Source organism: Sander lucioperca, chromosome 17 (assembly GCF_008315115.2).
Source record: "Sander lucioperca isolate FBNREF2018 chromosome 17, SLUC_FBN_1.2, whole genome shotgun sequence".
NCBI classification, from domain to species: domain Eukaryota; kingdom Metazoa; phylum Chordata; class Actinopteri; order Perciformes; family Percidae; genus Sander; species Sander lucioperca.
In genome coordinates this window covers 25799727-25822716 of record NC_050189.1, presented here as the reverse complement: position 1 = coordinate 25822716, position 22990 = coordinate 25799727, and the positions used below count along the sequence as shown (strand labels likewise).

At 41.6% G+C, this 22990-nt stretch overlaps 1 protein-coding gene and 1 long non-coding RNA gene across 3 annotated transcripts in view; one reads left to right on the top strand and one right to left on the bottom strand.

The window, feature by feature from the left end:
* The window catches only part of pcxb (pyruvate carboxylase b), a 326753-nt gene that overhangs the window by 26976 nt on the left and 276787 nt on the right, over positions 1 to 22990 (top strand). For both annotated transcript variants that reach the window (XM_031285036.2, XM_031285037.2), the window contains exons 7-9: positions 319 to 436; positions 2970 to 3037; positions 7669 to 7752. In XM_031285036.2, coding sequence (XP_031140896.1) covers positions 319 to 436; positions 2970 to 3037; positions 7669 to 7752 — 270 coding nt within the window. The remainder of the gene's footprint in view (positions 1 to 318; positions 437 to 2969; positions 3038 to 7668; positions 7753 to 22990) is intronic.
* Positions 61 to 19894, bottom strand: LOC118493618. The gene is made up of 3 exons (XR_004895567.1): positions 19885 to 19894; positions 9090 to 9093; positions 61 to 155 (listed from the first exon to the last, which is right to left on the bottom strand). It is a non-coding gene; the product is annotated as an uncharacterized LOC118493618 (long non-coding RNA).

The window sequence follows — 22990 nt, the reverse complement described above, 5'->3', positions numbered from 1 at the left end:
TATTTTTATATCATGTTAAATTGTTTGTTTATTCTATGTCTTTCTCTGACATTTCTGTCTCATTTTGCACCGTGGGTCTGAGAGGACTGAAATTTCATTTGTGCCGTATGTCATGCATGTATAGCACATCTGACAATAAAGCTGACTTGACTTGACTAGATTACAACATAAATAAAAGTTATACTAACTAAAACGGACCTGATGCACAGATGAAATGACATTGAAATATAGTCTGTGCGCATTCTTTGCTGTGAATATCTTGCTTCGGAATAGCCGCTCTAACGCAGACATGTATGGATTTTTTTTCTCGTCTGTCAGGAACTTGAGGAGAATTACCAGCGGGCCTACTCTGAAGCCCTGACGGCTTTCGGCAACGGATCTCTGTTTGTTGAGAAATTTATTGAAAAGCCAAGACACATTGAAGTACAGATCCTCGGTAAGTGCATTTACGACTTCCTTTGTGTTTGCATTGAAAAGTGCGTCCATTTTCTTTTGTGTTTTCTAGTTTATGTGAATTGATCCAAGTTCATTAAGAAAGCTAGATGCATACAAGCCATTGAACTCGGCGGTATTGCTCAGGGAGAAAGAGAGAAGGCTGAACAATGAGAGTGAACAAGCTTTATTGGCCAGCAGAGGATTCTCCTCCAGCCGTTATTTCTTCTCATTATAGTGAACATTACTCTACCACTACTCACTCAATATTGTAAAACTGACATTCAATACAGACACTTACAAGAAGTCTGTCTGCAGTTTGAACATTATACTGGACAGATACATATGAATGTGTATTTGTGCGTGCATGTTCCACTGTACTGTAAGTGCTCATGTTATCAGGCTTGCATCATCTGTCTGTGGTTTGGCCCCAATGTGTTTGTGTGTTGTCTGTGCATGTTTCAGCGTCTACCTTGTTGTAGTTCTCCGTGTGTGTGGTCACTGTGATTAATTACTGTCTTTAGGGTGTGCAAGGGATTTTGTGAATTATCTGTTAAAAGCCATGACCAGTATTACCAGGGTACCTCATGTGATTTAGAAATGAACCCCCCACGTCTGTGCGGCGCATTCGCATAGGATACACCAAGCCTGTATTTTACTCAAATTTACTGTAATTGACCCCCCGCATATGATGTCAAGGCTCTGTCAAAACTTTCATTTATGATTGCCAACGCAGCCATTATGACCCCAAATCACAGAGATGTACATTCACACGAGACTAATGTTATCACACAACCTATGTGTTGGGCGAAATATGGTAGGTAATTTGTTGTTGGAATTTTTGCTTGACAAATTACAGATGACCTTCGCAAATATTGCAAATTGCGAGATAGAGGGCCCCAGGTAATACTAGTCTCGTGCGATCAGGGCTTTTGCCAACCCTCTTTTTCTACATCCCCCCCCTTTACGTTCAATTTCATGCTTTCCATCTTCTCTTCTTTTTGCCCTGCTCCTTTCTCTCTTGTTCCATTTCCAACCTCCCATTGTCTCATTTTCCTCTGCATTTTGCGTTTTCTCTCAACTTTCCTTCGTCCTTTCTTCTTTGTCGGCCATTAAACATTGTGTGATAACCGTCATCTTGCAGGTCATCAACTGTTGCAACAATGTGTTCATCAATTAGAAAAATAAAGTAAATTGAAGCGCAATAATATAAAGAGAAACAAAATGCAAGCAGAGACATGTCATTAACTTGCATCATAAATTTGCCCGCTCTCATTTACCCTCTGACGATAGTTGTTAAGGCTTTCATTGTGAGGTTTGGCTGCTTTACGACTTTTTTTCTATAACTTATAACGTTTTGGACTGTTGATTGGACAAAACAAGACATTTGGAGAGATCACCTTTTTCTGATGTTTCATAGACTAATCAAGTAATTGAGAACATAATTGACAGGATAATCAATAATGAAAATACAGGTTAGTTGCAGCCCAAATATTTTAGATTTTAAGATGTACGGTTTTCTGTGAAATGCCGAGAACACAACTTTTGATAAACACAATATTTTGTGGGGGCTGTACTTTTTTCATTATCACACATTTCTCTGGCCGTTCTTTTGCTCGCATATTAAAGTACTTCATTTTAGTAGGCTGTTGAAGGGACCCTTACCTGTGGTGTAGACCAGAATGCTACCAAAACGTAGCCGGCCAATGCCTTGCCCCCCATCTGTCACATGAGATTCACACATCAGCATGTCTTTTCATGCTGTATACAGATTAGTTGGTTTAAAGCTTCAATGCGTAACTTTTTGATATTAATGAACGTCCGTTACATTGAAGCCATTGCCAAATGAGTTGCTACAAAGCTAATTAAGACTATGAGCTACACACAACTCTCTCTGTATTTCTCAGTACGGCTATGTTCAGAAGATTGTGGCGTCCGGTGACTTTCCCGCGCAGAAACTCTAGTGAAGATAATTACCTCTTCTGAAGAGTGCATCATGTGTTTTTTATCCTCCTTGTCAACTGCGTGGGGGAGGGGAGGATTGGGGGTTGTGCTCGATCACGTAAGGCTTGTATCACGTGGACGCGTTGACAGTTTTGTTGTTACTTAGAATTCCTCATGGGGGAGACAGAAACTACGCACTATAGCTTTAAAGTTGTGGGTTGTAGCAGCAGTCACAGTGTGAGAATTTGGTCCTGAATTTCTGACACTGAATTAGAATAATCCAAATTATGATGCAGACTGTCTTTGGTTGCCAAATCTGTAAACCTGCCACCGATAGACATGTCTCACAGTAAATTTAGGACTAATGAATGCTTCTTTCACTCCTCCTTTACTCAAATTCAACCAGACTCAACCCACTCCTGTTCTCTTCATACCCCTGATTATCTTGTAATTTTCTTTGTTCATTTAATTTTCTTACCCCTCTCTCTCTCTCTCTCTCTCTCTCTCTCTCTCTCTCTCTCTCTCTCTCTCTCTCTCTCTCTCTCTCTCTCTCTCTCTCTCTCTCTCTCTCTCTCTCTCTCTCCCTCCCCCAGGCGATAAATATGGTAATGTCATCCACCTCTATGAGAGAGACTGCTCCATTCAGCGGAGACACCAAAAGGTGAAGTCCCCATTTAAAAATTCATCTAACTATCCCAATTTAATGTTTGTAAACTTCATGGCCTTTTCTGCTGTATTACCTAGATTAGCATCAAGTAGATGGTGTTAGTGGGTGGGCGCAGAGATATTCACAAGTCATTTTTTGGAAGTGCAAGTCAAGTCTCAAGTCTTTGAGAGGGAAGGTCAAGTCTTTTGCCACGACTCCAAGTCAAGTCTCAAGTCTCTGGCCATCTAATCTGTCCCTATCACTGTACTGTTAAATCTTATGAATTCAAAGCCTGTCCTATAGCTACCATCCATACAGTACAGTATCACAATCAGTTGTAGGATAACTTTATGGGGTCTACTGCAATGCAATCTGTTTCAATTTCATAACTCTATTTTTCAACATTTTGGTATCTGCACCAAAGAATACATGTTTGTCTGTGTTACTAATTGGCTGTAAAGCCCAACCTCATAATGCATTACATTTTTCAGTGTACAGTGTATTCTGTATTGAAAGTTAATACACCAACCATGGTGCAAACGTGAGAACTGATACTTTCCGTATTGCTATTTAACAACAACCTGGTGAAATATTAACCTAAGTCTGTCACATCATATGGATACAACTATAAAGATACAATTTGCATTGTTATTTCCAGCATTAGCACAACACTTTGCAATGGTTAGCTTGTTACCTGTGACGATATATGCTACATTTAACGTCTCTTTCACATTGGCAAGTGACTGACCTATCTGGGTGCGTTTGGAGATGCCTGATGAAGTCCGACGTTGTTTATCCGGCATCATTTATCTTGGTGCCACACACCTTGCGTGTAGCTGTTAGCTTACTGCCACTGTTTATGAAGTCATTGAAAGAACTCATTCAAAACTAATGACAAAAGGCACAACTCCAGGAGGACTTGGTGTTGCCATCGTCAATGCATTTTTTTATGTGAGTGCGTGCACATAGGCATAGCACATGCGTTACGTTGCACATTATGGCAAAGGGCAGGGGACACATACAACGTATATGCGCCAATAAGAGAAAATAAAAATACATTAACTAATTTAGATTTAAGCAATAATAATAATAATGCAATAATTGCATGAAAACAGGTTGTTGACGAGTCTCGAAGCTCAAGTCCGAGTCAAGTCTGAAGTCTTTTGGGTCGAGTCGCAAGTCAAGTTTGAAGTCAGCTCTTTGTGCAACTTAAGTGCGACTCGAGTCCGAGTCTCTGGCCGGGCATTAAACAAAGGTCATAAGCAGGAGTCACAGTTGCAAGCAACGCGGTCTACAGAATATATAAAAGGCCATAGTGTTTTATTTCCCTTTAGGTAACCCTTAGTACCACATGAGAGGGAAAATTGAAATTGTCATCTAGTCACTCAATATAACAATGCTTTCGTCAGAGGAAGCTAATTACCTTGTGTAATATTTCATTACATATTGTCACCTCAAAGCAGTTTCAATCATGTGTTTTTTTTTCCCCGTTCCCTTTTAATCAAATTATAGATGATAATCTATAGGCTCTGTTCATGCCAGCGCTGCTGCTCTTTGATTTTGTGAGACTTAATCTGCCTTTGCCCTTAATCAAAGATCTTTTTGAATCTCAGAAACAAGAATAGTTGCTTGTTGAAATGGATTAGGGACGGTTGAGGCACTGATAGGATTTATTTTTTTCCCCTCTAGCTTTTGTCTATGTCTTGGAAGCGCAATTCATACTTGGAGAGTTTTTTTTGGGGGGATAAGATTCGATAAAACTCTAAATTGAGTTCTTGCGATTTCTTAGTTGTTTGAAAAAGAAATCTGTCACGTTGTTTTGAACTGGATTCAATTATTTCTTTTGGATGGGTTGACTTGTTTGATGCAGTGGAATGAAACGGATCAGCCTCCAACATGAACTCCACCCACCCAGCAGCCGTGGCAAGACCAATTGCAAGGCTTCAAATGATTCACTTTATCTGTTTTGCTGAAGCTCAAGTGACACGTACTGTATCAAACTGATGGCTACTGCAGGAAAAATGAAAACAAATTATAGTACAGTATTTTACTAAATGTTAGTAGGAAGCTAACTAAGTCTGTGGTACTTTTACTATTGTGAACTGAGAGACATTGTGAATACTTTGCTATAGCGAAGTTGGGGAGTGCATCTTTAAAGCTGCACTGCGATGATACTTTTATATGAAGTAACATGTAATATGTAATGTGAGGAGCGTCGCTTGTAGCGATGAACCAATACAGTATCATCACCTGTTTCTGCAGGTCGCCTCTACAGGGCAGTTAATTGTCTTCTGATCATTGTTTTGGTTTCATGGCCTACAACTTTATTCACTCACTCACTCACTCACTCACTCACTCACTCTCATCAACACTGTTTTACCAAAAAAAGCTCTGATAAGCTCACGGCACTCTGCCTGCCCAGGACCAAACGGCAGACAGAGCAGGTGAACATAATGGATCATGTTCTGCAATGAAAAAGACTGCACTTAAAAGGTTTTAATCTAACATCCATTAAAGGGATAGTATAAGATATGTACCCATAGTCTGTGTAATACACCTACAGTAGATGATATATATCCACCTAAAAAAAACGCCCACCTGTCAGAAAGGGCTGTCTGGCGGCAAGGCAAAGCGGAAATATAGCATTCACTAAAACTGATATTGATTTATTTAGGTGGTTCTATTTTTAGGTGGCTAAAACTGTTTAGCTTCTGCCCCCGTCCACAGCAGTACAATGCTTAGCTTCCGTGCCTGTCCTCCTGTCAGCTTCTCCAAACTGGGGGCGTGCCAACTGCCATCTACTGTATACACTGACTATGGAAAAGTAGTTCATACCAGAGATGTTCACAAGTCATTTTTTGCAAGTCCAAGTCAAGTCTCAAGTCTTTGAGCTCAAGGTCAAGTCTCAAGTCTTTGAGCTCGAGTTCAAGTCAAGTCTCAAGTCTTTTGCCATGAGTCCAAGTCAAGTCCAAGTCAAGTCTCTGGCCATCTGATCTGTCCCGAACACTGTATTGTTAAATCTTATGAATTCAAAGCATGTCCTGTAGCTGTCACATCATATGGATACAACTATAAAGATACAATGTGCCTGTTCCCAGCATTAGCACAACACGTTGCGATGGTTAGCTTGTTACCTGTGATGATGTGTCCTAAATGTAACGTCTCTTTCACTCAAAAAAATGTCGAAGTGGAAATCAAGAGAAAAGTGGCAGCGCCACACCAGTTACAGAACAACATGCATCTCAGTGTTAGTCCAAATTACGCACAATAAGCAGTTTGAACTCACTGATGTAATGCCATTTATTTTCTAAGTGTTAGTACGTTCAGTGAAACTGAGTCCAGTGCGATGGAGACCCGACTCAGTGAAGCCAGCGTCTCCACGGCAGGTGACAGTGCGCACGGATCCGCTGCGCCACGCATGGATGAAATAATGAAATAGTAAATAGGACTACAGTAACAGAAATATGTGCAGAATTAAGACAGTCAAGACGGCCCAGTGTTTGGTGGACCGGGTACACCTTGTTCACTTAATAGCCTACAAATATCCACGGGATCAGTTACGCATCACCTGAGTTTGCCCTCCCGACACAGCGTTTGTTCCTGGGGAGATGGATCTGTGCGTCCCGCCTCCTGTGCGCCATGGATGTCTGAACCTCAGCAACTACTAACTATAAAGATACAATTTGCCTGTTCCCAGCATTAGCACAACACTTTGCGATGGTTAGCTTTTTACCTCTGACGATATATGCTAAATGTAACGTCTCTTTCACATTAGCGTGTGAGTGACTGACCTATTTGGATGTGTTTTGAGACGCCTGAAGTCCGACGTTGATCCGGCATCATTTATCTTGGTGCCACACACCTTGCATATAGCTGCTCGCTTACTGCCACTGTTTACCAAGTTATTGAAAGCCAAACTAATGACAAAAGGCACAACTCCGGGAGGACTTGGTATCGCCATCTGCAATGCATTTTTTGATATGTGCGCGCACATAGGCGCATGCGTTACGTTGCACATTATGGCAAAGGGCAGGGGACATACAGCTCGTCATACGTTTTAAAACAGGTTGTTGACGAGTCTCGAAGTCCGAGTCAAGTCTGAAGTCTTTTGGGTTGAGTCTGAGTCAAGTCTGAAGTCAGCTGTTAGTGCGACTTAAGTGCGACTCGAGTCCGAGTCTCAGACTCGAGTCCCCATCTCTGGTTCATACAACCTGACTTTAAAAAATCCAAACTATACCTTCAAATATAAGGGATGTAGGGTAACATAGCATGGGTTTTCAGACTACTTTAACTACTGTGTGTTAACACTGTCTATGCATTTTAAATTAAAATGTTCATGCCGTGGCACATTAATATAATGATTTGAGGTTTGATGTGTCAAAAGCACTAACGTCCAACGTAATTTGTGCATTTCCAGCCTCAGTGTCAGCCTTAATGAATAAAAACTGACAAAATGTTTTAGCTTTTATGCAGATGCTACCATAAGTGTCAAAATGAATTAATGACGCTGTTCGAGCTGCAGGATCCGTAGGTGTCGATCCTTTGAGTTGAAATATGTAAATATCATTTTGACAGTTTACTGCATTTGTACTCTAATAGTGCTGTGGTCGCGGTGGCATTATCAATAAAATCCTATTGTTTTGAAGGTTGTGGAGATTGCACCTGCTTTCCAACTGGACCCTCATCTGAGAGACCGACTCCACGCTGATGCTGTCAACCTCGCCAAACTGGTACGTTTGTGTCTTTTTGTGTTGAAGCCAATACCAGTCAGCCACAAAGCTCGTTTGATTCTTGCTGTTTCTTTCCACTTTTTTACTTCAATGTCATACAGGGATTTCCCAAAGGTTTAGATCAACTAGACCATTTAATTTCATCAGGGAAAATGCTCCTGTATGAATGGAAAGAAAAAAAAAGTTTCAAGAAGGAACCCCTACTTGATCATTAAGCGTACAATATGAATATTATAATAATAATTAATACTCTTTATTGATCCCCAATGGATCAACAATTTACACTCTTATTACACACTACACACAGGCCTGAAATACACACACACACACACACACACACACACACACACACACACGCACGCTCAGGTCCTTTTACATGCACTAATGGAGAGATGTCAGAGTGAGTGGGCTGCGACTGCTGAACAGGTGCCCTAAGCGGTTCGGGGGGGTTTGGTGCCTTGCTCAAGGGCACCTTGGCAGTGCCCAGGAGGTGAACTGGCACCTCTCCAGCTACCAGTCCACCTCCATATTTTGGTCCGTACGGGAACTTGAACCAGTGACCCTCCGGTTCCCAACCCCACTCCCTACGGACTGAGCTACTGCCACCCCCTAAGCCCCTAGGGCCATGAATTAGTTTACTCCAACTGCTTACACACAAAATCTTTTCATGTCACACGATTTTTTAAACCTCTCACTCAAAGTGCAAAACTACACACCAAATCTCCAAAACCATAAGCTATTTCTCAGCCTTTCACTCAGTTTGCAATTGCATAAAACACTTTAAAAAACACACAATTATCTACCTAAGACACACAAATCTAACAGGAAGTGACTTGCTTTCCTTTTCCAAACACAACCAATCAAAATGCTACACTTATTTACCAAGGCGCACACACACACACACACACTCCTCACATGTACAAACACATTATGCTTAACTGAACACATTATGCTTAACTGAACACTTAACCAATCACTGCTTTAGTATAAGCCTATACATAGGTCAAAGGTCAGATTACCTGTTTTGAACAATGGATGCCAACAATAGAGTAGGAGGAGGAGGAGGAGGGGGGCCACCTCTGAGATCAGGGCCACACTTACAGTTTTTTCCAATTGCTAAAACACAATTTTGAAAACTAGGCTGGTTTTATGTAACACAATTCACAAAACCACACACCCAAACTGTAAAATACCTCATATATCCTGCAAAATAAAGCACTGCAACCAGAACTACATATAGCATTATCAAAATCAAACTTTTGCACCAAATGGCACACACTTCATTCATATTACCAGATTTTTGTCTAACCAACTACACACTGTTAGGCATAATGAACAACACTCATCTTTAGTATGCTTTGCCATAATACTAAAATAGTTCAAATTGTAGAAAATTCTTCAGATTGTTCACATCTACTATTTGCAGATACACACACATGCTGTTGAAACATTTGTTTGTTTTATTTTTCACCAAACAAGTCAGTGCAACATATGCACAGCAGATATATTTACATTGGACTGAACAAATGCTAATATGCTCACAAAAAACAGTAAACTGAAAAATAAAATTGCAGAAAAAATATATAGGAAAAAAGAGGCAAGAAAAAAAAATAAACAGTGCTCACCTGTGGTATTTTCATAGTGCTTACTTCCTGATTGAAGTGGTAACAATTAACCATTGAGGTGTTTGGCCAGGTGGCACATACATTGGCCACATATTGGCTGACTTTATGTCAGATTGTTGTGTCTTATGCAGAGAACCGTGTTCAGTGTAAAAAGTGCCATTTTGAAATGTGTGTAAAGCAGAAAATGTGTTGAGACTTGAGAAGAGGTTTTACTCTCTGTGTCAGTTTAAATAATTGTGCTATGCATGTCATTTTAGTGTGTTAGCAATTGGAAAAAACTGTATTCATCATGTGATCAACCACGGATTGACCATGAGAGAAGCCCATCTTGAGTAGCTTTACAGTGGTGTCCATGCTTCAAATCTTCAGAAATGAGAACAGGCATGCAACTATATGACTGTCAGCATTATATATCAATCAGACTTTGTTACCCCAGTTTTACTGTAACATTGCATTATTGTTTACATTGCACTTTTCAACCACTCTCAGCAGATTACTTTCACTCGAGAACATTGTAAATGTAGATATAAGCCTATGAAAGACAAAAGAGCTTTAGATTTAGAACAGTGTGTACATGGTAGATCCAAAAACTTACTATTATGAAAAAAGTGTTTTGATGCAAATGCTTCATTTTGAGATGTGTTTATGGCATTTTGAATGCAGTGTTTCATTTTGAAGGAGATGTGAGGCATTTTGTGTGTGCAGTTTTGGGAATTGTCTGTAGAGTTTTGAAAAAAGGAGACCGTTTTGAAAATGTGTCTAAGCAGTTGGAAAAAAAACTGTAAAATAGGGGTAAATATTCATGTGAGTCTGCCATGATAAGGCCGCGTATTCACTAGGAAGCAGTAATTCCTCTCAGTTATCAAGGCAGGCATGAATTTGCAGTGTTAAACAGTTTTGACCACTTGTTAAATAAGTTGGTAGACTTGAGGGGAAATTGCTCACTGTAACTGAAAAAGCTTTCCTGGCGAGGACGCTCAAGCATTGGGTCGTATTTAGCAAGTCTGAGCAAATTCCCAATGCTATCCATTTTCATGTCTATAATTGGTTTGCAAAACAACTGGAGTTCATCCCAGGAATTTTAATGCGCTATCTACCTGTGATTCGAGTGAGGGGGACATTAGTACTGTGCCAAACTGTGAAAATGAAAATGCAATTTGAAAATGGGTGGAAATGGATGTCAACAGACAGTAAATGCAATTCTGGAAATGAGCGTTTGAACAGTTTTTAAGTGCAGTTGTCAAGGCCCATTTTAGGATTATTGTCACCAAGTGTGCACTCTTTGCCTAGGTACAAAATGCAAACGCATTCCCTGCAAAGTGAAAGCTTGCCTTGTATTTAGCCTTCTAAAACCATTCATATCACAGTTGGTCTGGCTTAAGCGTTGCCGAAAAGTTGGCTCAACTATGACAGCATCACTTAAAAGTCAAGCCTCATCTCTCAGAGGAGATTTCAAGTAATGGCCTTTTCAGGTAATGGCCCAGTTGAGGAATGGATAGAAGTGGAGAGGGAAGAGTGAGAAGAGGAGGATGGAGACAAGGATGGTGATTTGCTACATAAATGACCTTGATGATACTGATGTTGTTAAATGAGAGAGAGGGATAGAAACTTTATGTGAGACTCGTGATGTGACCTTGCTTCAGTACTGATTCTTTTTTTTCTGCAGTAATCAAACCATAGCGTCACCCAGCTTCTCCTTATGTGCGTTTTAAAAGCATCAGGTTGCACGACTTTTCTCTGCATCTTTTCTCTCCATTTGGAGCAGAAGAGTGATGTCGCTCTTTAAACTGCAATGTGTGGATGCCTGGTACCAATAAGTGTACAGCATGCATGCACGCTCATGCACACACCCGTTTACTATTCTTGAGAGGACCTCGATTGACTCAGTACAAGGACACGTTTCAGCTCTGTCACACAGGCACCACTGCAACGTGCTGTCTGTGTGAGAGCGCTTACTGTTTGCGGGATGATTTTCTCCTGTTTCCAAATGATTTTCGTCAAGCTCTATTTGCCACCAGATTTCAGGATTTACTTCACATTTCATACATAACACACTTGGCATTATTGCTTTTATAAATAACATATTTAATTTCGTGTCAAGGCTGTGTGCTCAATCTCCAACTAAAATGTACAAGATAGACAAAAGGGAAGCTCCTTTTTTGCAAATATTAAAATATTTATCACAACTTTTAATGCACACATATAATTAGTAGTTTAGAAGATGATAGTCTACAACAGCCAAGAACCCCCTGAACAGCATGACCTATTTTTCTGGATGCCGTGCCATCAGTGTCTGATTTAAAAACTGAAAAACACTTGAATGCTGTTTCAAATGTTTAGAATCCATCACTAAATTCATTCATTATTATAATATAATTATTTCAGGAATTATGCATAAGAACATCTTACCTACCCCCTGCAGTACTCCAAAGTACCCCTACGGGTTCTATTACTCTCATTTGAGAAACACTGGTCTACTGGAAAGACAATAAACAAGGTTTTTGGTGAAATCGCAGATTATTGCATGAGATCTCTGCGCTAACCGTAAAATCAGTCTCTCTTAGAGCTTTTGGCACTGGAGTCCTCACAAGTATAGTAATACAGACATGTATAAGAAGATATAGATATAGATATATATATATATATAAAATCTCATCTCTCAAACCTGCAGCATTTGCAGATGATCACCAGGGGTCTCACTTTCTCCCGGCGTCACTCCATTTTTTTTTTGGTTCCACCCACCCCCGCTGTCCTTGCAATTCCCTGCCATGTGTTGTGTCCCCGTAATGAAGGCTTCCACTTCAGAGCTGAACCCAGCTCTCGCTGCAGGTATTGAAACCTGCTCCCTGAGCAACGCTGAGGCTGAACTTTGGTACCTAGTTGGCTATTATTAATGCGTGTGTGTTTGTCATTGTGTGTGTGTGACAGTGCAAGGCAACATCTATTTTTAATGTGTTGTGGGGTCCTTATAGAATAGAAAATGATGGAGATGGTACTGTGCTTATTCCCTGTACACAAAAACACATTAACAGGTACATGTTGTTGTCTCAAATGGCCAGTTTTCCATAGTTTGCTATTCTTGTGAAGACATCCAGACTCCAACTCTTTTAGTGCTGCACTCAAAGGTAGGTGTGCAGTCCGATATGCAGTGTAATTAGAGACTTTTAATTTTAATCAGCAGCTCATTGGAATGTAATGGCATAGTGTTCCGGACATTAAACTGCTATTGTATCACATGTGCATGCGCGTGTGTGTGTGTGTGTGTGTGTACACCTGCATCTGCACACATACAGTCTCTCCTGCGTTTGCTTGCATCTACACACCAGATGACCCCACAAAAAGTGTAAAACACATTTGGTGTACACATAGAAAGATATTTTTCATAAAAAGACACTCACTCACTCACTCACGCATATACACATATTCCTCCTACTCCTCCTCCCCCCCACCTGCTATTTCTCGGCTCTTATCTGGTCTTAATGGCGGCTCCGTATAGTCCTCGCACTCTGTCCCCCTTCATCTCGCCGTCTGTGCATGTCGCCAATCTTCCATTATTGGCAGCCTCCATCTGAGTCTTTCAGAGAAACAGCGCAGTCTTTGAACTCACTGCAGGCTGCCGCATTTCCTGATAGAATGTCCTAGAGAACAATGTTTGCCGGGCAACACTGACTGCTGAAGTTACTTCAGCTCTTGGTATTATATTGTCAAATGACCCTTTATGCTGTTATGTGTCGTCTGCTGCTCAAAACAGCTGATTTTGGATACTCGTTTTGTTTTTCTCTCGCTTCAGCCCTCTGATTGTCTGGCTGCCATGTCTTTGCTTTGTAGTCTTTGTGTCTTCAGGGAAAGCACTATGGCTGACATTTCATTTAACCAACACATGCAATCTCTAGCCGGTCCTGATTAGTTTTATTAATGATGTAGTGTAAGGTTTTCATAATCAGTGAGTGATTGGACCACTGATTGGGTGCTTCATTGCTTGCTCATTCATCGATGTGCTGCATGTGAAAGTTTCTGCTTTTTTAATACCGGTTTGATATCTTTGTTGCTTTGCAGCAGTTAAAGGTTTTCTGCATCTGCAGTGGGTTGAGAAAGTTGTAATGCACCAGTCTGGAATAGATAGAGCTGCAGGTAGCAGAGGGCCATTGTTTTGCTTGGTGAACATTAGTTTTTATGACAAAAGTGAGGTTTAGTACCTGCATTTAGGCATAACTCCACCTTTCTGAACCATCAAGTTACACATGCTGTCTATGAGCCGCATCTTTTTTTTAAGTTGTAGTTTAATGTCTGTCTGTCTGTCTGTCTGTCTGTCTGTCTGTCATTTTTGTTTCATGGCATATTTACGTATCTGTTTAACCTTAAGACAGCGAGGAGGCAGAGTTACTGTCAGACTTTGTGCAGCTTTAATTTGGTATTCAATTTTGTTACTTGTATGGGGGAGTGAGGAGTGCTGGCAATTTAGACTTTGTTGCGTGTACACTTAGTTTTGTTAGTTTTCTTTGGGTAGCGAGGAGAGAGGTGAACTTGTCTTTTTTTTGGCAGAAATTAGCAGACTCAAACATTGAAGCTGGGCCAGAAAACACTTTTTCCATTTTTCACACTTTTGTGAAGCGAGAGGAGTGGAAGAGGGCAAAAAATTCTAATTTGCTGCTGTGTTTGTGAGATGGAGAGAGGAGAGGACGGGAGACAGAGATTTGAAATCTGCGCGCAAGATGATTTGAAGGGAGGCATCATTTGCGGTTGAGTATTTTAGAGAATGGGAGCAATCATTTGTTCAAAAACTGCTACTCAAAAAGCACAAATGTCTGCAACTCAACAAAGCAATTGTGTGCAAGTGAGATCGCACAGTGCTGTATATGTAAGTGCAGTCTGATCTAAACTTTTACTCAGTGTGCAGCTCTACTCCCCAAGCCCATTCATTTACTTTCTGAAGACTATAAATCTTTACAAACATGTCACAAATATACAGTAGTTTGAGTCCCTAAAACAGCTGGGCATTATAGTTGTTAGCATACATTAGTCAAACAGGACTGAATTGTGACCGAATGATTGGGGTGATAGAATGATTATATAGGGCAGGGGTGGCGAACCTGTGGCTCTTGAGCCGTATGCGGCTCTTTGCCTGCTCCTGTGAGGCTCTTACTGTGTGGCTGGGGGCTGTGTCATTGGTTGATTGTTTTTAACTTTTCTGAAACATACAGTATTTCAGATAAGTAAACAAAAAAACACATTTGAATGCATCTGCCAATACTGCCAATACATTTGCCAATTATTTTAAAATGGAAAATAATGCAGCAGAGTTTTGAGGACAGATTCTGCAACCTGAGGAAAAACAGCGGCCACAGATCACCTTCCTCGTTAACCCTTTCACTGCTGAATCCGATTGTTTGAAAGCCCCTTTAGTGACAAATGAGTGAAAGAGTTGCTTCGAGTGGCCACAACCGAGTTCAAGCAAGACCTGAAAAGGATTGTGGATAACAAAGACTGTCAGGTTTCCCACTGAGTCAATCTAAGTGAGAAAAAAAACTATGAAAACTGCTATGTATTATGACTGTCATTAGATCTGGAAGACACTGTTGCTGTTGTAGTGTGGACGTGCATGTGTTGTGTGGCTTTTTGCTATGGTGCATTTTTTTTTGTGGCTCTTTATACCTAACTGGTTGGCCACCCCTGATATAGGGTATTACACACTGTTCCTTAAGGTCTCCTAATAGGGTATGTAACATTGGTTGGGCTGAAAATGGCCCAAGTGCTATTCTAAGGGCCCTTAACTACCCTGTGGAATGGCCCTATTTGGAACCAGAGCTTTTCTTCCAAATATGGTATGCTCATGAATATTTAGATGAGCTGCGCACTGGTTGGTTGAGCGAACCACATACACATACATTGGAGACGAGACAGCAGGTCTCATATTTCAGACACTGCAACGTTATACATTGTTTGTCTGCTATTTAGTTAATTCAAATTCACTTCTGAGACTTTTTTAATGTGAGAAATCTACTATATAAAGCTCAAATATGGGCCGTTTCACAAAAATTGATGGCTAATTGCAAATTCGGTAAGATATGTCGGGCTTTAGGAGCTCCACACAGTCTGACGAGAAAGCAGCAGCCTGCTGGGCCCCATACCCAGGACAAAGACACCGTTTCTGGGTTACTGGACTACCGGGGCTCCGCAGAGCTGACCGGCTGCCGACATAACTATCGTATATTTACAGTTTGAATTTCGTCACGGCATGTATATCACAGCTACCCTAATGTCTTACAAAGCTAACACTTTTGTCCGATTTCAATTTAATTCATTTTTGTGAATTTCAGGGATCTCGTTAGGAGGAGGCAAGCTAGCTCTCATTGATAGAGCTCCATCCAGCTCACTCGTGGACAAGAGGCATTTATTTCCCCGATCGTTTGTTTAAATAACTCAACACACATATCCATTATAAGATTAACTGGAACCTGTGGTAAGAGATTGCGGGCGTAACAAGCTCGCTGACCGCGCTCTCCCTCACACACACCGGCCATTTAGCAGGAAGAGGGGAGCTGCAGGCCCTGGAGCTCTGTCAGGGCAGCGGAGTTTGGTAGTCCAGTAACCTAGAAACTGAATTTGCGCGGGTAAGGAGCACTGCGGGCTGCCGGCCGTGACGGAGCTCGATCTAGCTCACAGTGGGCCAGGGTCTGTGAAAGAGGACAGGCCGGGTGGCGAGGCAGCAACCCAGGCAGCACCGGCCGCTGAAATCTGACACACAGTCGGACAAAATTTGCAATTAGCCATCAATTTTTGTAAAACGGCCCATATTTGACCTCTACATAGTTGATTTCTCGCATAAAAAAGTCTCAGAAGTGAATTTAGTGATAAAATAGCAGATGAACAATGTATACAATTTCTGAGATCTGCGCAACCTATTCAGAAGACTACTTGATCTCAGATCAGTGGTGTAGCCTATGTAAATGTTGGGGGCGTGACAAAGATAGAGACTAGAGCCAAATAAGGAGGAGCCACAGAGTTGACGTCAACTATTAGCTTCGTTGAGATTTGCCCGTTTTCAGAGGCAGTTTCAAATTGTGAGATTTGCAGAGGAAAGGCGATGTCAATTAGCCTGACAAGCCAGACCCACCTGGCTGCTAATTAAATTTGCTGCCGCTAGGGTGTGTCTAGATTTCGAGGCTAAATGTCAATGGTATTTTGAGGTTCTATGCATGTCCTATTTGAGAGAGAGAGAGAGAGAGAGAGAGAGAGAGAGAGAGAGAGAGAGAGAGAGAGAGAGAGAGAGAGAGAGAGAGAGAGAGAGAGAGAGAGAGAGAGAGAGAGAGAGAGAGAGAGAGAGAGAGAGAGAGAGAGAGAGAGAGAGAGAGAGAGAGAGAGAGAGAGAGAGAGAGAGAGAGAGAGAGAGAGAGAGAGAGAGAGAGAGAGAGAGAGAGAGAGAGAGAGAGAGAATTAGCTTCTGATTTTGAGTGTGTTTCGGTCTTGAATGTTTGGAGTTTCAGTGATAACAGTGTCAAAGTGTCTGCAGCCTGACATCACCCTTTATTAAAAAATGGCATATACAAGGTTTTTGTGACATCAAATGCTGCTTTCCGATGTGTATATCTGTCTTTGATACCATATTGTGTGGTGTTTCAGGCCTCTTGCTTGGTGTCCCTCTGTAAGCTCTGTTTGTGTGCAGACACACATCTGCCAATCCACCAAGGGTGATAACGTGGAATTAGTTCTGCTGTCAATCACCTTGGTGATACCGAGCGCTCAGACTAGTATGTGTGAGACACACACACACACACAGGGGGGCTCACAAACTCAGATTGACTCTTGGTCCCTTGAGGTGGTCAGTGTACTGTAAAACCTTATTACTACTTACAGACCCATAAACACCCTGCCTGTATGTGTGTCTCTGTGTGTTCTCAGTTTTGTTTTTCACTGTGTGTTCTCGTTTTTGACTTTAAAACTTGCAGCACTTTTTGCCCTGAAAGCATATTTTAATATTCCATCAGGAAAACCAGCATTTTGAGATGGGCTAGTAGATGAAAAATGTTACACTCTTTTTCCCAGTGAGCTCATGCATCAGTCAGTTAGCTTTTCTCTAATTTATTTATTTATGTTCTGCCTTGCATGTTTTTGTCTTTCTCTATTTATCTTGAATACCATGTTCTTTTTCTTTTTGGGTTCTTCTTTGCACAATGTCCCTCTCTTTCATATCCAGTACTTTTAGTATCCTAACAATGGACCTTTTTCACAGCAGCCATTTTGACTTGTCATAGTAGGAAAAGCACAGCTGCTTTTCCTACTATGACATGTCAACATGTCTGCCGTGAAAAAGGTCTATTTGCCTCTGTCTGCTGTGCTGCTCAACTTATTTGCTCTCATGTGTCCCCTCTTTCCTCTACACTCTTTTAGTTACATTTAATATAGGAAGGTCAACAATGCTAAAGTAGATATGTCCTTTTTATAGACAAATTAAAAATCTTCATCTAAGACTAAATGTGAAATTTTTAAGTGTTGTTGTTGTATGAGGTACTTATCCATATTGTGGTGTATTGCCTATAGTACATGGCAATCGGCACGCCTCCAGTTTGGAAAGCAGGCAGGAGGACAGGCACGTACGTAAAGCGTATTTTAGCCGCCTTACGCTGCCTTTATCGTTTAGTTTGTCATTTGTTCACCAGCAACTCCCGTGTTCTGCAAGTAAAAATTTAAATTTTTGCCAAAGGAGTGTGGTATTTTTGAAAATAGCATAGATGGATATAACGGCTTCAGTTCCCCATTGTAAAGGGCTGTCTGATGAAAAGTTAAAGCAGTGAAAATATGCTAAATATATATTCTAAATATACACTTAAACAAAATACATTTTGCTGCTGAAAGGTAAAACAATCACATACTGTATTTCTCAATATAAATCTAAAAATTAGAGGCGTTTGTGTGTAGAGTGATTTGTGAAGTAAAAGTATATTTGTCCCCAATCTTCAACTTGTGACCCCTCAGAGTTAACTTGACCTCAAGGTTGGGAACTACTACATTAGCGGTTAACGTTATGTGTGAACTCTGGGGGTGTGGGTGGGTGGTCCATTGTCTGCAGAAAGCAAAAACGGATTCTGCCATGGTGTGTGTAATGTAGAGAAGGATGCATAAAGTAGTGCAGAAGTCTTGCATGTCAGGGTGACATTGGCACTTGTGATTGGATGGGTGCTATTTTGAGCACCAGTGGCTTGTATCCTCCATGCCTGCAGAATCCTCATGCCTGTGTTTGTACTGCATGTGTTTGTCTATTCAGGCCCAGGACTAAGTGTGATATTGAAATGGACAATGTTTTTCTTATTGCTGATTATGAAGTAGGAGTATGTATGTGCATTTTAAGAGGAGCATTTGTGGGAATCGAATCCCTGAGGCAGGAAAAGGCAGCGATGTGAGACTGTCTAGAAGGGAGGCAAAGATGGAGGTATAGATGGAGGATGAGGAAGCAACGCAACATAAAGCACAAAGCAGAGAGAAGTGGATGGAGGGAAGAGGATACAGAGAAGGAAAAGGAAGAAGACAAAACCTGCTGTTAATGAAATGAGACTCAGGAAAGAGTAAACAGAAACCGAGGTGGTCAGAGGATGCAGGGACTGAGACACGAGGAAGTGAGGGAAAAGACAAAAGAGGGGAGGTATTGATTCTTTCCGCCAGCTGGGGGGAAACTCAAGCCAAGTGTGCTTTCTGAAATTGGAGCCAAGGGAAAGGTGGAAGGATGGATTGGAGGAGAAAATGGTGGGAGAGAGCAGCAAGCCTGGGCACTGTTTGTATCACATTGTGCAGCAATAACACTAAAGAACAGTGAAAAGTGCATGCTTATGAATAATATATGGTCACAGCAGTAGTTGGCACAGAGGCCGGATAACTGTACTCAAACTGCAGAATGAACCAGCTCTTTAGAAGTCGGCCTTCATTTTGATCACACTTTAAAAAAGTCTTCAGAGTTAGATTATTTTAAAGCATTGTGTTGTTAAAGCATCGGAGCCAAGCCATTCAAAATGGTGGTAAAACAGAGTTGGTGAGATCAGAACTAGCAAACAAAACATCACGTCTACAACATTGAGCATCTAAACAAGTAAAACGCATCAGATGCCAAACAAAGACACACATCATTTGGATAACATTGTCTAAATTGCCCACACAATAGCACTGGGAATGAACATGGGAAGCTAAAATGGCCCTAAAGGCAATCATGGGTCAACAGATTAAAGAGTGGTACGGGTGAGAGCAGTAAACTCGGACAACAATATAAACAAAGTGCCCTAAGCAGGAAAGTTAACTTTATGCTTTATTTTGTTGTCTGCATCTTATTATAGTCCCCTTTCAGAGCACACATTTTGACTTCAGGAAAAACACAAATGTGATTCATAAGGGTTGCATTTAAAGTGCCCATATTATGAAAAAATCACTTTCTGGGATTTGGGGTGTTATGTTGTGTCTCTGGTGCTTCCACACACATACAAACTTTGAAAAAAATCCATCCATGCTGTTTAGAGTGAGATACAGTTTCTGAATGTGTCCTGCCTTCAGTCTCTGGGTGAGCTGTTCAAAATCGGCACGGCTTGTGACGTCACAAGCCGAAACGAGCAGGCTAACCGCAACCATTAGCTCGTAGCGTTAGCATGCTAACGCTAATGCTAACACTAGCATGCTAACGCTAGCATGCTACCTCGTTCTCAGTAGCAAAGCACTGCTACAACACACAAGTTCACCATAATCTACAAAAGAACTACTTACATGTGCGCCCTCATTTAGAAGTCTCCCAGCTAATCCTGCCTTGTAACTGACCAAAGTTGTAGAAACAGCCTTTCTTTTACTGTCTATGGAGCTAGCTAGCTGACATGATCTACATCTGAGCTACTGGGCATGTGCAGTGCAATCAAAGATAGTACAGAAGAAGAAGAAGAAAAGAGGTCTCACTCTGTAGCTAAAACAGAGACCAGGTGAAAAGAGGATCTGCAGCAGTGAGATAGAGCACTGCAGTACAACAAAAATATGGTGTTTTTTGAAAATGAAACCATGTAAACCTATTCTGGTACAACCTTAAAATACAATTATGAACCTGAAAATGAGCATAATATGGCTGCTTTAAGTAAACTTGCTGGGACACAATGAAACAGAGCTGCTGTTAATGTAATAGGTCACACGTAGGGCTGCACGATATGACCTAAAATCAGAATCACGATTAATTGCACATTTTACCTCGATAACGATAAATGAACGATAATTAATCACGTTGTTCTAAATCATCTTTTCTGAAGCCAACATGTTTCCAGACGACACTGCGTTTTTTTGTTGCTCAGTTGACTCAGACTCAGTGTTTGAGTTATCATCCATTATGCTTTCCATGCGGCTGACTGGTCCGGGCCAAGTAACGTGACTACACACGCTGTAAAATGTTTTTAAGGAGAAAGTAGGCCCATCAACAGGAATAAATTATCTGTTGTTGCCTGGTAACCATGGGATCTCCTTTACAACCCTACATATTCCCCCTGCCTTTATGGCCCTGACACACCGACCCGATAATCGGCCGTTGGACAGTCTGGCGAGGTCAGTGACTCGAGTCTATTCGGTGTGTTCCGTGCCGTTGTCCGTCGTAGGAGCTGTCGGCCTTCATTTTGGCCGACCTGACTTGCTGGGTCGGAGGGCGGGCAGTCGGACCCACTCCACCAATCTGATTGGTGGAGTGGCTCATTATTTCCGGGTTAGCACTCCACCAATCTGATTGGTGGAGTGCTAACCCGGAAATAACGAGCGGGATGAGTGACGAACGCCTCTCAAAATCTGACAAATCTTTTAAACTGACCTTTGTCGATCTGAAATAAAGACAGATTCAGCAACTGCATGGCCTATTTCTCGCTTAAAATGTTTTCAGAAACCTGTTTCAGTGAACTATTTTCAAAAAATACAAGCTCGTATTTCAAACAAGCCGCCATTACTATCGGCTGGAGAAGCCAGACCCACGTGACGCATTGTCATTTCCGGTTTACATTTTTTGTATTACGTCTCGCGCACGCGCAGAACGTATGCTCAAGACGGCATCGCTTCGCTGTGTTCCACTTTTTGGACTTCGGGGAGCAGACTGAAACGTCAGACTGCCTTTTCTGCCGATGGTCAGCCGTCGGGTTGGTGTGTCAGGGGCTTTACTTGTTCCTTGGTTACTGCAGACAAACACTGGTTACAAAAGTTTTCGTTATTCGGAATGTATTAAGGGTTCATACTACTTTGTGTTGCTAGTGGCAAATTTGTTTCTGCTGTTCTATAGCTACACTTTTTCCACGGATGCCAGCCATAAACAATAAATTTGTATGCTCACAGTCCAGAATAAGTTTTTTTTGTAAGATAAAGCACAAGGAGCTGGCCATTTAGCTACATTCTTTTACTGAATACTTCTGAGGTCTGTTAGTCACGCACAGTGACCCATAATTTGACATTCAAGTCCATTTTGTTCATTTCGAATTGGATTAGCGAGTGACGGCTTCTGCCAAAAAGACATTACTCCCCGACTGCTGACAGGCACGCTGGGCTACTTTTTGGCAGAAGCTTGTAAATCGAGCTTCAGCTTGTAATGAAATCATCAGCATCACATTGGGTGTTGATTCCCCCGTCAGGCCTCATTTTGCAACACTGACAGGCTTACACTACATTACTCCTTATTTAGCATCCTAATGGTGTACAGTATGTCTAAACGGGACTACTGTAGTGCACGACTGTCCGGCTTCCTGCCAGCTCGGCTCTCTGAGGACTGAAAAAAGAAAAGTGAAACGCGGGCAGAAGATTTGTTGCCATAATGCTGCTGCATGCAGTAAAAAGTGGAACCTCTGATGAGGAAGAGATAGAAGAAAGACAATTTTCCCCATGGAGAAATTAAAATGGTAAGACAACAAAAGTTGTTGGAGTCTTTTGACTCAACGTGCAGCTCTCTCTGTTCTCACACCAAGCGCGAGTGAATGAAACTGAAAACGGCAACGCTTTAAAGGGGTGATAGAATGATTATATACGGTATTTCACACTGTTCCTTAAGGTCTCCTAATAGAGTATGTAACATTGGTTGGGCTGAAAATGGCCCGGGTGCTATTCTATGGGCCCTAATGCTACCCTGTGGAATGGCCCTATTTGGAACCAGAGCTTTTCTTCCAAATATGGTGTGCTCATGAATATTTAGATGAGCTGCGCACTGATTGGTTGAGTGAAGCACATACACACACAGTGGAGACGAGACAGCAGGTCTCATATTTCAGACACTGCAACGTTATACATTGTTCGTCTGCTATTTCATTACTAAATTCACTTCTGAGACTTTTATGCGAGACATCAACTATGTAAAGCTCAAATATGGGCAGTTTCACGAAAATTGATGTTAATTGAGGCTAATTGCAAATTTGGTAAGACGGCGTCGGACTTCAGGAGCTCCACACAGTCTGATGAGACAGCGGCAGCCCGCGGCGCTCCATACCCAGGGCAAAGTCACCATTTCTGGGTTACTGGACTACCAAATGGCGGCTTTGCGGGGCTGCCGGGGCTCCGCGGCCGGCAGCCTGTGGCTGGCGGTCCATGGAGCTCACCGGCAAATTCAAATTGTGAGATTTGCATAGGAAAGGGATGTCAAT